At 42.7% G+C, this 14,537-nt stretch overlaps 1 protein-coding gene across 2 annotated transcripts in view; it reads left to right on the forward strand.

The window, feature by feature from the left end:
• Nucleotides 1-346: 346 nt before the first annotated feature.
• LOC143177146 (zwei Ig domain protein zig-8) overlaps nt 347-14,537 on the forward strand; it is a 368,390-nt gene continuing 354,199 nt past the window's right edge. Inside the window, exons 1-2 of one of the 2 annotated variants that reach the window (XM_076374955.1) lie at nt 347-990; nt 7,137-7,263. In XM_076374955.1, coding sequence (XP_076231070.1) covers nt 7,200-7,263 — 64 coding nt within the window. In that variant the 5' untranslated portion in view covers nt 347-990; nt 7,137-7,199. The remainder of the gene's footprint in view (nt 991-7,136; nt 7,264-14,537) is intronic. The other variant, XM_076374956.1, reaches the window with a different exon arrangement.

Genomic DNA, 14,537 nt, shown 5'->3' on the forward strand with positions numbered 1-14,537 from the left:
AACAGTGCCCGACGCGGAACGACCACTCGAATACACCGCGAACTAACCATTGCATCGTCGCCCACCACGAGTGCGATTAGAAGCGGCTTCTTATCGCTCAGTTTCTTTTCATCGGCACGCTCGGATAACACTTGTTGGTGGACACAGTGAAACAGTTCCTCGGAGACACTTTCTGGAGCGGTAAGACTCGACGCGTCGATCAACTTCGCCACGGCACGGGATACCGAGTAACGCGCGCTGCGATTGGCCAGCGGCGGGCGATCGAGAATCGAAGGCGCGCTTCGAGAATCGGAGCCGTCACGTGACCCAGGAGGGAAGCGATCGTAGCGTGGATTCGAAGGATCGAAACGGAGAGAGCGTTCGGTTTTGGAATGCCGCTGGCGGTCGACGTTCGAACATGCGACGTACGTGTGCACGGTTAATCGACGTGCGTACGCGTAACCGTCGCGGTTTCCTCTCGACAGGGGTTCGATTCGATTCGCCGCGAGGAAGGTCAAGTGCGTCGTGCAAGCGACGTGAAGTTTTCGGTTTGAATTGAAGCACCTCGGTGGATCGACCATTGTCGCGTTAGTGTTCGAAATTAATTGGCAACGGGAGAGACAGTGGTCGCGGCAGGTGAGCAAGGAATATTGTGTTCACAGGCGGCAGGTGGGTGGAGATACGAAAGGAGTAGTATCGTCATCGACGTGAGTGCGTGATCGAACGATTCGATACATCGAGTACGGGGTCGTTAGAAGGAAGAGGAACGAAGGGACTAGCCGGCGTGCCTCGTGTCGTTTGATTCGCGTGTGAGACGAGCTAACGAGGGAGCTCGATCAGATTTTCGTTAAACGGGGCTTTCGCGAGTGACAAATAGTGTCGTTGCGTGCGGAAGCGGCACGTAAGCCGGGGAAAGAAGTGGGGAAGGAAGGAGCGAGGAGCTTTTCAGTGGAATTCTCTGGATCGCCTGGTCGCGTCGGTGTGATGAAAGCGGCGTAGCAACGGCAATAGGTAAGACGAACTGTCGCGTCTTTCTTTTCGATGGGGCTCGATGCCAGACGATCGATGGGAGGGGAGGATGTTCATTGCCAATTTCTTTTTCACCGCGATTGCTACGGCACGTCAAACTCGATCGCGCCATTCACGTCTTTCGTCGTTGCACAGTCGTCCGATATTTTCATTTCCAAGTGGGATATGGGGGATAGTATTATATTGCTTCTAATTTATTTCTCGTAATTTTGAGACAGTTTTCGTAACTTTGCTGTCTGACAAATTTGTTGCTCGACTTATTGAACACAGTCGTGAGCAATGATGGAAGCATTTTAAGATTTGAATTGCGCGGTATAGAGATACAATACGGTTGCTCATTTTTGTCCGCCATGTTTAAGGAGGACAGAGGTTCTCATAATGCCTCTTTTTGGGTTATGGTAAATTTGTAATTGAGAGGACTAATGATTCACAAGCACAGGGCACAGTACTATGAATTTACAGGGAAATAGGTTTCAGGAAAATTAATTTCCTCGGGGCACGCGAAGATATTCAGAAAGGTTATTAAATTCAATATATGTATTTCCATGTTTTCTACTAAAAATTGAGAAAATTGAAATAACGTAAAAATTGGATATGAGGTATATCTGTAACTCCCCGTGAAATTTGAAATATTTTAATTTCATTGAAAGGAGCGTCATTTGCTGATGACTATTAACCTAGTAACTTTCACATCGTTCCATCAATACAATATTGCTTCGATATAATATTGCTCTTCTCGTCGTGTATTATGTATCGACGACTATGTGTTTGATTATCTAACGACTACGTAACACACCACTAAACATACACATGAATTTGATGGTGTGTAGGTCGGTCTATCATATAAATGACGCTTCCCTCGTTGCAGCGTTTCACTTCTAAGCTTTACTCGCGTTCACGGTAAACTTTGCTGTCTCTCTGTTTGCTAACAGATAAATATCTGCGCTTGAATGTTACGCGGCCTGTTAGGAAGTGGTTGATCATTAACACAGCGATGAGTAGGTTAACTGGATCATCGATTTTCTTTTATTCCCACTAACACCACTACAATAGATATAATTGTCATCTATAATGATTTCACAAATCAAATCACTAGAATACTAGAACAGGTTATAAAGGATATAGAACAGTTCTTTTCAAACGAATGAAATATAAAATCACGTTTCAAACGAATTTCGGTTCCAATCATGCGTCAAGCAGTCGACAATAAATTTTGCCGCTCGTTTCTGCAAAATTAAATAATGCATAAGCGAGATACGACGTATGCAGCCGAGTATAATATAACACTAGAAATGACGAACCGTCAGTTGAAGTGGATTAGCAATAAATGCGAAATGAAGGCGCGGTAGAAGTACGTTTCTGTGAAATTTTGCGGCAGATATTCGCGAATGTGACACGTCAAACAACATTGAAACGGCCAACCTAGTGGGACACGCGTTACCTTTGTCTGGATAGTCGACTGATAAGCACATTGTGCGTGAAAACGTCCGCTGGAAAAATTAGTTTACGGGACTGTCGATTCGTGGAAATGTCCGAGTGCATTAATGCGCTATCCACGGTGCCGTCGTCGCGTCTAAAAACGGAAACACGGTTAATTTCATGGACTGCGCGGAAAACACGAAATTACCACACACTAATTACGAATATCGCGGCCATTCTTTGCCAGCGAACGTAGCGGACGCTGGATTATGCCTGGCTGTTTGCTCGCTCCGGCTAAGGTAATTTAACTTTTCGCTCCGAGTTATGGGAAATGCTGGCTATTGCGTGAAAAAGTTGGAAAAGCATATACGTATGGTGTTGGGCAATTTTTCTTTATTTCCATGCGTACTTTGCGAGCACACGGGACTGTCATGAAATTACTACTTATTTAATTATTATTAGTATGTACCGAGTAGCATTTCGTCTTTTTAATATTTTCTGGATGCTACTGAACAAATTGTATTAGAATTAAAATTTCAGTACAGTGTAAAATTCTAGTTTGTCACTCAAACTTCAGTTAAGAAAATAGTGTGTTAGTTGTGTAAAATTTCACAGCAGATGAACAAAGGTTTCGCAATAATTTTTTACATACGACTATTCTTCAGTGAGAAATGTACTATTCTACAGTGGAGAAATACAGCTTCCTCTTTTTTCGTCCTCTTTGACGAACAAAAAATAGAGGATTCAACAGACAGTGTAAAAGTAGAGTGGATAGTTTCCATTAAATATATAGGACGTAAATGAAATGACGAAAATTAGGGGTGATTTTTTAGTAGATTCGAGGTAACGAATTAGTACGGTCAGAGGTAGGACAAGTTCACAAAATTAGTGGAAAAACGAAAGGCTAGACGATGCCAAAATGTCCCGCGCTGCAGGGAAAGTAAACTGATGGACGAAAAAGTTCCGTGTCCCGTGATGGAAGTGCCATATTATTTTTCGCAACGTTATTTCATGCGCGCTCGTCGTGCACACGGGTTAAATTATGGTTGATATCATTATCGCAAAAAAAACACGGATGAAGGCGAGCCTTTGGCGAACTCTGCGGTCCTTGTTTTCCTCGAAGCCGAGTTCAGCGTCAGATATCCATTCCTATTAACGTTCTTAGTAATTCACCCCTTTCTTTTGTACTGGAATTTCTTCTGTGCATGCTAAAACGAAGGACGGCGAAACTACCTCAGCTTTTCTGCATTTAAATTGGACCGAAGCGTCGTAAATAATTTCGTGTTTGTGCCAGTGTGCCCGTCGACAAACGTGTTTTCTTCGCGAATGTTATTCCGTTGCTACATTTTGGAAACAGTACTGCGGTTAAATTATTCTGGATACTGGTGTATTCTACTACTCGTACCTTGAGCAGGTCGCACTTTTATCTGCTTCTATTACATGAAACATTTAGGGGATTACAACAGGTTACCCTAAGTGGGTCGTTTTTCTCGTTACACGAGTTCACAGCTTTTTGAAATTGCAAAGATATTTCTGTTTCGTCTGAGAGTTTATTCTTCGCGCGAACTGTAATTTGGTGATATTCAATTCTTCAGAAAATTTAAGACGAACTTTTTGGAAATGCAATCCATCTGTATCAATTGTGATATAAAATCATAAATATAGGTTTCCAGCTCGATGTAACTCGTATCTGGATGAAATACTATTTTTAACGCGTTTAAAATTTTGTCTCTCTTCAATCCAATCAACTGTAAATTCACGATATTATTGGAGCAAAATTCGTGGAAAGAGTTACACTGAGTATTTATTATATAATGAAATCGATATTTCAGTTTGTATCAGTGGTAGAAAGCAATTCCTTTTCGTCACGCTGCTGTAATAAAATATTCCAGTAGAATTGTATGAATCATTCGCGCGGTATGTACGTACGTTGAAATCGCGTTACGAGGGTGCATGCAGCGATTCAATTATTTCAAAGACAAAGTGCGAATATATGGGAATACGCGGAAGAAAAAAAAATATAATGAAATTTGCGTTCCACGTATGCCGCTATGACGATCTTCCTGTACATTTCAGCGTATTTGAACTGTATTTTCTTCCTTTATTATGGAAGTAGGAAATCGTACAATTTTCCTATCGGGTTGATCTAAGATAATGGAATATTCTTGCGACTTTATTTCCATAGTTGGCAAAGAATCCGTTTTTGCCTCGGTTTTATCTTATAACTACCTCTTTGAATCTTCGGTACATCATTAGGAATACAGTGGACGATATCGTCAGGCTTTGAATTTTGGTTTCTGAGATACTCTGCAATTTGTTTTATTGAATTGTTTGTAGTAGATATGTAGTATTTCGCTGGCAAGAGGCCTGGGAGCAATATAGATCTATTAGTACTTAGGTAGAGTAGGTACTTAGGATGTCCTGATTCAGATTTTCTAATTTATTTCATGTGAAATTATTAAAGCTAGTTATAAATTATTTTTTAGATGGTTACTGTTAGTTATGGTGATGTACTACAGATATACACAGCGAAATCAGTAGAATAAGTCCCAAATCAGACACAGAGAAATCAGTAGAAAACGACTTCATCCACGTGCAAAGAAATCAGTAGAATAAGTCCCAAATCAGACACAGAAAAATCAGTAGAAAAGGACTTCATCCAGGTGCAGAGAAATCAGTAGAATAAGTCCCAAATCAGCACAGAGAGTTCAATAGAATAAGATTTAATCCAAGTGCAGAGAATTGAGTAGATAAGGTCTCAAGTCAGACACAATGTAAAATGGAAGTTCATTGAATATAGTAGGTGTCTTAACACTTTTGCACAGGGGTGTAGAATAATATGTACATCAATCTGTGTATCTTTAGATAGCTCAGACACCAGAGATTAGTTAAAAAAATCACTATTGCCTATAAAATAGAAAATACCATGCAAACTATTCAGTCTGCAAAATAAACACAGTCAAAATCAGTAAAATCCCAATGTTCCCCTATCTTCTCTTCCAAAGAACTACAGCTGGTGTTAATTTCTAGGGTCTTTCTAAAAATACCCTTAGCACAAAAATTTCCGAAGTAGACGTTCGTCGCGACAAAACCTCGTCCCGAATCGCAGGAAGTTTGTCAACCGCGCGAAGGGGTTGGTTCGTCGAAATTCCGCGGAAAGACGGGCGCGCGAAAACGAAGGGGAGGGTGGCTACGTCTCTCGAAGCCGTAGCAAAAGCGGAATTTCGGGTTCTCATGGCATACGGTGCTCGACGGTATACACATACAAAGTCCATGCACAACCGGTGCATAAAGTAAAAGCGAACCCGGATAAAAGGAGCCAGAGAACCAGCGGGAAACGTGCGTCTGAAGGGTTGGTTGAGTTGTGTGCAGGTTGCGAAAGTAGTCGGCGCGGATAGAGTGATAGCTTTCCCTCCCCCCTTCCTTTTCCCTTTTCGTGACTCTTTGTCTCTACTTTCTCTTTCCCCTTCGTCTCCCTAAATTCCTGTTTCTCCCTATCTTTTTTTTTTTCTCTCTACCTTTGTTCCCCCTCCCCTCTTCTACGCGCAACGACCTTCGGCCATATCCGTTCCCCTTTCTTCTAATTCTCTGTTTCCACTTTTTTCCTTCACCGACATTTCCTTTCTGCTGTTGTGTCCTCCCTCACGCTGTTTCTAGTTCTTTGTCTGCTCGATCCCACCCTGCGCCTCGACTTCGCCGCTCTCGTCAAAGGGGCTGCTCCTGAGCCGCGTTTCCGAGGCGCGGCCGAGCGTCGCGTGTGATTTGAATAAATGGACCGCGCGACGAGGCAAACGGGTCGAGGGTGGCGGGGAGGACTCGTGGGAGGGTGCAGAGCGATGCCACCGTGGACCACTTCGCTAACGGCGGCATAAGAAGCGACCAGGACATCACGCCTCCTGCGGACCCGCTTCGAGCGCGCGACGCTATCTCGACGTGACGAATGGGCAGCTTCTCGAGATCGTTTCGTGTCCTGGGGACGAGGGAGGGGCGAGGGGGGATGGAGAACGCTGGCTCGGAAATCATCCGCGTTTTCCGTGGAAATTCTTAGGGAAAATTTACGACGACTTATGCTCGCGCCAACACTTTTTTCGGTGAACGAAGATGCGAATTAAAGGGATTGTTTTCTTGTCTTATTTCGTCGTTTTAGGTAGATTTCTGTTTCTCGAGTTGGTTCTTTCGGCCGAGAAGCATCTTATGTCTCTGTTTTGCAGTCGTTTCACGCAAAACTGACTCCGTCATGAACACTGTGTGCCGTCATGAATAATGAATTAGCGAGTAATGAATTATGCGGGTTGTAAATTAGTGGTTAATAAATTATGATGCAGGAGTATGTTTCTGTTGACGATGTAAACCGAGGCAATGGATTTAACGCTTAAAAGTTGTAGGAAATATTTATATATAAAATACGTTTGTGAATTCGTTTGTGTTCCATAATGAATAAACTCTGTATGCGCGCTTTTCATACGACATATTGAATACGTAGTCTGATTTCATTAATTAGTCGCAGAGATATCATCGTGTGTTCACAAAGTACTGTTGTAATGAAAATCAATACTCGGAGGAAATTTCAGAAGGTATTCTACGTATTGCAACATATTCGAGTAAATATCGGTGAAACCTTGCATAGATTATAGTCGCACGAGCGAACTTGCAACGTCTTCGAGTGGCACGTGCATGGTTAATACAACGTTGTCCTATGTCCTTTCCAGGTCGTCCCAACGTCCGAGAGGCACGTATTATGTGAGGTGAAACCTGCAACGAGGGAAACGAAGATGTCCACCATCAGCGTGGCTGCATGGCTCCTCAGCGCCGTCGCCTTCGCAGCGATTAATAACGGTGAGTCGTATTATGTGACATTTATTGCGAGTTCATAATCATGTGTGCAAGAAGGTGTACCTTTTTGTCAACTCTGACGTTCTAGCAAATTCCAGATCCGTATCTTATGCTTAACATAGTATATTAATATAGTCATATTGAAGTCACGTTTCTTATCTTTTTGGACGAGCTTTGAAAAATAATTAGCTTGCTTTTATGAGTCAGAAACATGATTTGCAACTTAGAATTTCAAACTATTAATTTGTAGTTTCTGAAAATAAGAAATAAATTAGAAGAAATATGAAATTATGAAATAAATTAGAAGAAATTCGCTTATAAGTTCAACTTACACTTATTTCGCCATATTTTGTTGATCAAGTATTAGGTCTATGACCTACCATTCAAATAACCATTTTCAAATAATGTTTTTCGAACAGTGGCTCAGGTTTGCTACGAAATACATTGAGTACCTTTCTAGAAGACTTGCTATACGTATAACTGTTACTTGTAAATAATCCAGGATGAAACGCAAATCAGGATCGATATTTTTTATTCAGTTTATTTTACAGTGTCGCTACTTTCTTTGGTCATTACACCTCTGTTTCCTTTGCCACCTGTTTGAAAACGTTCCCTGTGGATTTTAATTGGAAGCCGACATGCGAACGATACGTTTCACCGTCGCATTTAAATGTCACAATTAGGCAGCAAAATCTCTAGAGTGGAAGTAAAAGCAAACGATTGTTTTATCAAACCTCAATAAAGTCTGTATAATACTCGAGACTGTGTAATGGAATTCTTTGATCACAGCTTTTATTTGGTTAATTCGTTTCGTCTCTACTTTATGGCCGCGATCGAATGATATCCAGGCTGCGAGGATATCTCAGTTGGAGCATAATTGAAGTAACAGTTAAAGAGGCTAGTCGGGTATGTCTGCCGGGCGTTTCCATAGCGGTCAAACTTTTCTTTCGCTCTCAGAGTCATTCGCATTTAGCTTAGGTTCAAGAATGGCTCTTTCAAGTCGTTAACGAACTTTCAACTTCTTTTCCCTTTCCTGCATCCGTGTCGGCAAAACCGAGCGGAAGAACGCTGACATTTCGAATGCAGGGCGGCAATTAGCATCGACGCTGTTACAGTTGCTAAGTGATTTCCAGCCGAAGAAGAGTCCACTAGCGTACCATCGCTATTGTATAATAGAAAATAACGAATTCGTCAATATTCTAGCGATAGTGACTTATGTTACGAAACTGTTATCATTTCCTCAAACATTTCTCTCAGCGAGAAATCTTGATGACTATCTAATTGAATCTCCTCAGTGTTCGATAGATATAAGGTCACGATTGCAGCGGGAAATAACGTGCTTTTTCCTATCGTTCCTATTATCTTTGTTCTTGTCGAATAACCACAGAGAAATTCAATCTACAATTCAAATATTCAGACTTGACCTAGAACAGGAGAAAATCTTTTTCATGGCGACCGGTGCTCCTGCTTTCGTGATTTCAGATCTAGCCTGGTTTCACGAGCCTTAACTAATTGTAAATAGAATATTTTTGTACATGAACGTGTACACCCTGTTGCTCGTAATTTCACTGGGATATCGACGAAACGTTTTATACGAGAATTTCGTGTGCTTGCATATGAAATTCGGGCTTCGTTGGAGGGTCGAGAATGAAGGGGTGCCACACACAATGATCCTCGAATGAAAATACGTCTGGCTGTTTGACAACATACATCTGCACGCGTTAGGTCTGTCATGAGGGTGGGAAAGTACACATATCGATGGAGGGTTATTGGAATGTGTTTGAAATTTATTGGGATTCCCGAGAACTTGCATAATTGGAGACTGATATGTTGGAACGTTCCATAATTCATCGCGATCTCTTTTCACTTTTTTTAACCAAAATTTTATGATTTATTGCTCTGCAATATCTTGTGCTTACATGATGTGATGAGTCTAATTTTAATTTGAATCGAAGGATATTCTGTTTGTCAGTGAATTTTACTATGTTTAGGTTACAGAAATATTCCTAGTTTTTAGAGTGTATTTAGACTATGCCTCCAGTGTACAACTACAATGGGAAAGTGTTTCCTTGTCTCAACTAGATTATGATTTCTCATAGGGGTGTGCGATACTGGGGGACTCAAAGTTTCACAACAAGGTCAAACCAGACAAACATTTACACAAACAATTTCCATTACTCTTCCACCCCCAATTCACTCTTGAAGCTATGCCCACATGCTTTGAAACGTCTTTCACATCTTCACATAAATGCAAAAGGGAGGCTGATTACCGAGTTTCTTTTACATTAACCATTTCTCCAGATTGCGCGATAGCCTTGACCCGAATGCCAGTTGTACCTAACTTTTCATTTGCCCACGATAGCGAGCCATCCTAAAAAAAGAGAAGGAAAAACAGGATAAAACAGAAACACGGAGTAGAAGTAACACGACCAGGTCGAATGTCGAATGTCGTGCGCGAGAGTGGCCCTGTAAACCTCTCGTTAAATTTCAATCCACCGAGGCGAGCGTACTCAATCGAATACGCATCAATCGAGAAAGACAAATCGATGCACTAATTGACGGAAAAGGGTTATCAGCTTCTTGCTCCAGTATCCGAGTGTTTGGTGGCCGTTCTTATCGTTTCAATGGGACCGTGAGCACGTTCAAATTGTTCATCGTTGCCTGCAACCTCTGCCCCCCCCCCCCCCCCCCCCCTTTTTTTTTTTCAAACCCCTTCCTTCCTCATCGAATACATCCCTCGCTCGTCGAACACGGACAGTGGTACGCGGGTGTTTCGAACGCTTCCTCTCGTTTCCTCTCGTTTCCTCCCCCCCTCTTCCTGTGCTCGCGAGACTTAGACGGCCTTGTTAGATCGAAATCATTAAAACGAGAATGCTCGAGGAGGCCGCGATTGTGTAGGTGGCTGGCACGGTCGCGTGCACACGCGCACGGAAAGAACACGTAGAGGCAAACCCGTTGGCTTTCGTTTCGAGCTGCGGGCAATAAACACTCTTTCTCCCTGGGCAAACAATGCAGTGACACGGGGCGAAAAATTAACGAGGCGCGGGCCAAATTCAAACTCATCTCCATCCTTCCATCCCCTCCTACGTCTCCGTATCCTCCCACCCTCTGGGTTACTTCTGTGGGAGCACTCGTGCAGGCCGTGCGCTGGATCATTGGGACGTGTGCGCCAAAATATACAGGGTGTCCCAGGCTTTTTCGTGGAATGTTCATTTGTCCTGAGAATCTTTTTTCTCTTTCTTTTTTTTTTTTGAGGTATTTAGTCGAAGTACTATTTACTTAAGCTACGTTTATATTAGGCAAATTTTGGAGGGGCAACTGAGTCGGTTAATCTGAAGTTGATCAGAGTTGTCCGTCTAAAGGTGGGTCTACACTACATGACATATAACTTTCTAGAATACAGAGGAGACAGTTTATAGAGAGAGAGAGCAACGAAGAGAGTATGTGTTACACTTCTCTTTGCTAAAAGGTTCTATAACATGTACTGTAAACGCAACTTAAACCCAATTTCAGCCCAATTAATTTCATTAATCAACTCGGTTGTCCTATCAAAAGCTGTCTAATGTTAACGTCGCTTTGGAGAGAAAATTCGTCTCGCCAAGAAGAAAATTAATTATTTTAGAAATTTAATTTCTATTTTAAAAGTGAACTTTTTGAAAAGAATATCGCTGTCTGTAGATATCCCTTGCAAACCTTCAAAACTTCATACGAGACCATAGAGACCATAGTATTATCCACTCACAGTGTTTTCACTATCCCTACTCAGCATTTTTTGCAGATATCGAACCAGAAATAAAGAAGAAAAAAATTTCCACTCCCACATTCACCCCCGCTCCCCCCATGCTATCGGTCCATCGCTCTATCTCTCTCATATTCCCCGAACAGTTCCATCATAAAAGTCAATGAAGCGCGGAAAACTTGAGCATTAACCCACCATAAACGTTCACGAGCGTGGGTGATTTACGATTCCTTAATCGTGGTGCTCAGTGTCTTGCGCCATGAAAATATCGCGGCAGCCGAAATGTTTTCGATATCGAAACTTCGCGAAACACCCCTTGTGCTCGTTCCGTCGCGCTCGCGCGCGTATGCAGTAGTAATGTGACGATGTATATCGAGTGAATTCGCGATAGATGAGGGGATGCGTCCGATCGGTCATTACGAGCAATTCCACTGGGCAGGTAAGCCTGTTGACCAAGCAGGGACTCGTAATTACATCACCAATTTGCCGAACGTTCGTTGACGAAGCGACTGTTGGACGTGACGTTAAAGACGAGATAGCGAGAGTTAAGCGCGGATTACGAACCGCTCACGGCTATCCAGTAATAATGCGAGCCGAACGTGCACTTGGGTTTGTATTATTTTCGCATTAATTGATGGTCGCCGCTGTCCACGATCCCCATTCGACGACCGATGGCCCCCTGTGGCTCCGCGTATCTCGATATCGGCGAACCAATTAATTGGCGAGTTTGCGTTAGGAACGATGCGTAAAAGTTAACCGCGTCGCGAAAATAGACTCGCTCGCATATCGTAATTGAATTTCGGATTGATGGATGTCGTCAGTCTCGAGCCGCGAATGAAATTCACTTTTTCCCCGTCGCGCGTCGCCGAATGAATTTCTGCTGTACCGATTTTTCTGTCGATGGCCGATCGTTAAACTTCACTGCCTTTCGAAAAACGCGCGATCGCGTTGCGGAGTGGAGCTAATGCAAATGCAACCGGGACTGGGAAAGATTTATTAGAATACCTTTGGACGATTTTCGATATTTTTTGATTGGAGGTTCTTTTTAACTATTTTCGAGGACCCTTTCATGTGTGATGTATCTAAAAATGGTTTCATGGTTGTATTGGTATTTCCAGGGTGTACCTAGATATGAAGATAATATTGAGTTCCTGTGAACACAGTTTGCCTGTTTCGTATTTTCTGTAATTACCTGTTATTGTCAAACTGCAGAATTGCAGGAACTGAATGAAAATTTTGTTACCATGGGCGCAGAGTGCTTATCATTATTACATATCAATAATTTTGATAACGAGTATCGCGAGTTTCGAACAGTGCTTTATTTTTACTCGAAAATAACAATGACGTGAGCGTTATGAAATGGTAATGCACGTATTGTTCCGAAAATGTTGGATAAATTATTAAAGATAGAATTCATATCGAATATATCGCAACTCCCAAGTGTAATCACTTAACAGATCATTTGTATCGTAAAAAGTTTCTCAATTCACAAAATTCCCTTTTCCTCCTCTTGTTTATAAATTAGGAAGCGATTGGACGACGCTCGCTTCGTTTCCCAATCCCTCGACAAACACAAACTCTTACAAGGGGGGCTGCACCGAAAGTTGCGCTCGGCAGCGTACACAGACTCCAGAGTCTCGATTTACCCGAACAGCAGAGGCAGGCAAGTAGGCAGCCAGGCAGGAGTTTGTTCCAGCGGAATTGTTGTGTAAAGAAAGCCAAAAAGTCGGGAACCGTTCGCAAGGATTTGTAGCGATAGCGTAGTTTGAGTCGGCTCGCGTTGCCCCTGTTTCGCGACACGGATCCACGAGCCTTTGAGGATAAAGCACCGCGTATCTGAGATGTAAGAAGATCGCGGCGCGACGATGTAGTTGGGCCCCGGCAGATATAGGTTGCTGGGGGTTCTATATATCTTTATCTCGGTCGGGATTGCATTGTTAGCACGGAGCGCATTGTTTGAACGGTGACGCGAGGCCTGGGGCGACCAATCAGCGTTCGCGCTAGCCGTGCCTTATCAAAGATTTCTACCACCTCCTGCAGGGCTTAAATCAACCCGTCCCAAAGCTTCCTCACTGTCTCCATCTCTCCCTCTCTCGAGGTTCTCCTTTCTCTAGTTTGCGGAACTTCATTGCCGGAGCAGCCAGCGAACCGCTATCTGCAAAAACAGATCGACCCTAATTGTCAATCCTTAGCCAGTTTGTAACGAGCTCTCGCTGTTGCGCGGCCGAGTTCGATGTTTTTACCAACATTCGTTAGGATCATTCGATCAACTGGTACGTCTCCTGTCTGTCTGTTCTCTCGGCCTAGTCGAGTGTTCGCTCCAGTTCTAGCCAGCCACTTTGTTTTGCTGTCGCGGTTCGCTTCCTGGTATAGTGGCCCCCTTTGTTTGGTATACAGGACACCATTCGTAATACTGTATGTAGAAGCTGGGGCAATTTTTCGGCTGGACGGGGTTAGAAATTATTTCTGGGAGACTTCGTTTCTGTAATGATGTTATTGGGCTTTTTGGGAGAGCAGGTATTGAGTTCGACTTCGATGGTGTGTCTGAGTAGTGGTTGTTGCTTCTACTTAAACGAACAGTTAGATGTAGGATGTAGGTATGTATTATTTTCAGTTCTATGACACGTATTATTTATTTCATATATATGAATTATTTTCAGTGTCATTGAGATCTGAAGAATTATGAAAAATGGGATCACAAACAATTTTAGTCATATGTGCATCCTATTATTTATATATATATTGCGTTTACATGTACTGTGTGCAATTTACTGTTATCACGTTTAAAGTATTATGTACAAAAAGGGCAATTAGCCTGTTTACAAGTAAATAAATCACACGATCTTTGATGAGTACATACTCATCTATCTAAACATATAACAAATACTTCCACGACAAATTATCTCTAAAACTCGTAAAGATATAATAAAATTCATAAAACAAAAATATCATAACACCTAAGAAGGATAAAAAGCCATCCTTCGAGTTCTTAAAACAAAAAGCCATATCTCACATCAAAGATCTGATCTACCACTTTATATCTCCCGCTGAGCAGGTATATTCCCTCAAAGTCTTGATCTCTTTCAAGCACCCTACACGAACGTGAACCAAAGAAGCGCATAATTAACCTGGTCGAGTGAATGAAGCTTTATCGGTAGATTCTTCAAACAAATCAGTCCCAATATATCGCGGTTTCTTAATCGAGGAGACAGATACATAATTTAAGATACGCGGGGGCCTCGAGGCGTCAAGGCTCATCGCGATCTAGATCGTCGCCTTGCACGCCTTTTCTTAAGGTCGCGCCACGGTTTCCTCGAGGTACAATGAACCTCGTTCATCGTTCGACCCGGCCATGCCGCCGCGAACCTTTAGAACCGTGCTTGCGCTTGGGGTCGGCCAGAGAATAAAAGTGTTGTCGGTGCATAAACTGCCGCCTTCGGTATTGTTCTCTGCTGAAGAGGTGGCTAACTAGGCGGTTATTATAGCCGGCGAGGAAAAAATATTGATGTAACTCGGGGGCTGGGGGTAGCTTCTCTTC

The sequence above is a fragment of the Calliopsis andreniformis genome, chromosome 3 (genome assembly GCF_051401765.1).
Source record: "Calliopsis andreniformis isolate RMS-2024a chromosome 3, iyCalAndr_principal, whole genome shotgun sequence".
Lineage (NCBI taxonomy): Eukaryota > Metazoa > Arthropoda > Insecta > Hymenoptera > Andrenidae > Calliopsis > Calliopsis andreniformis.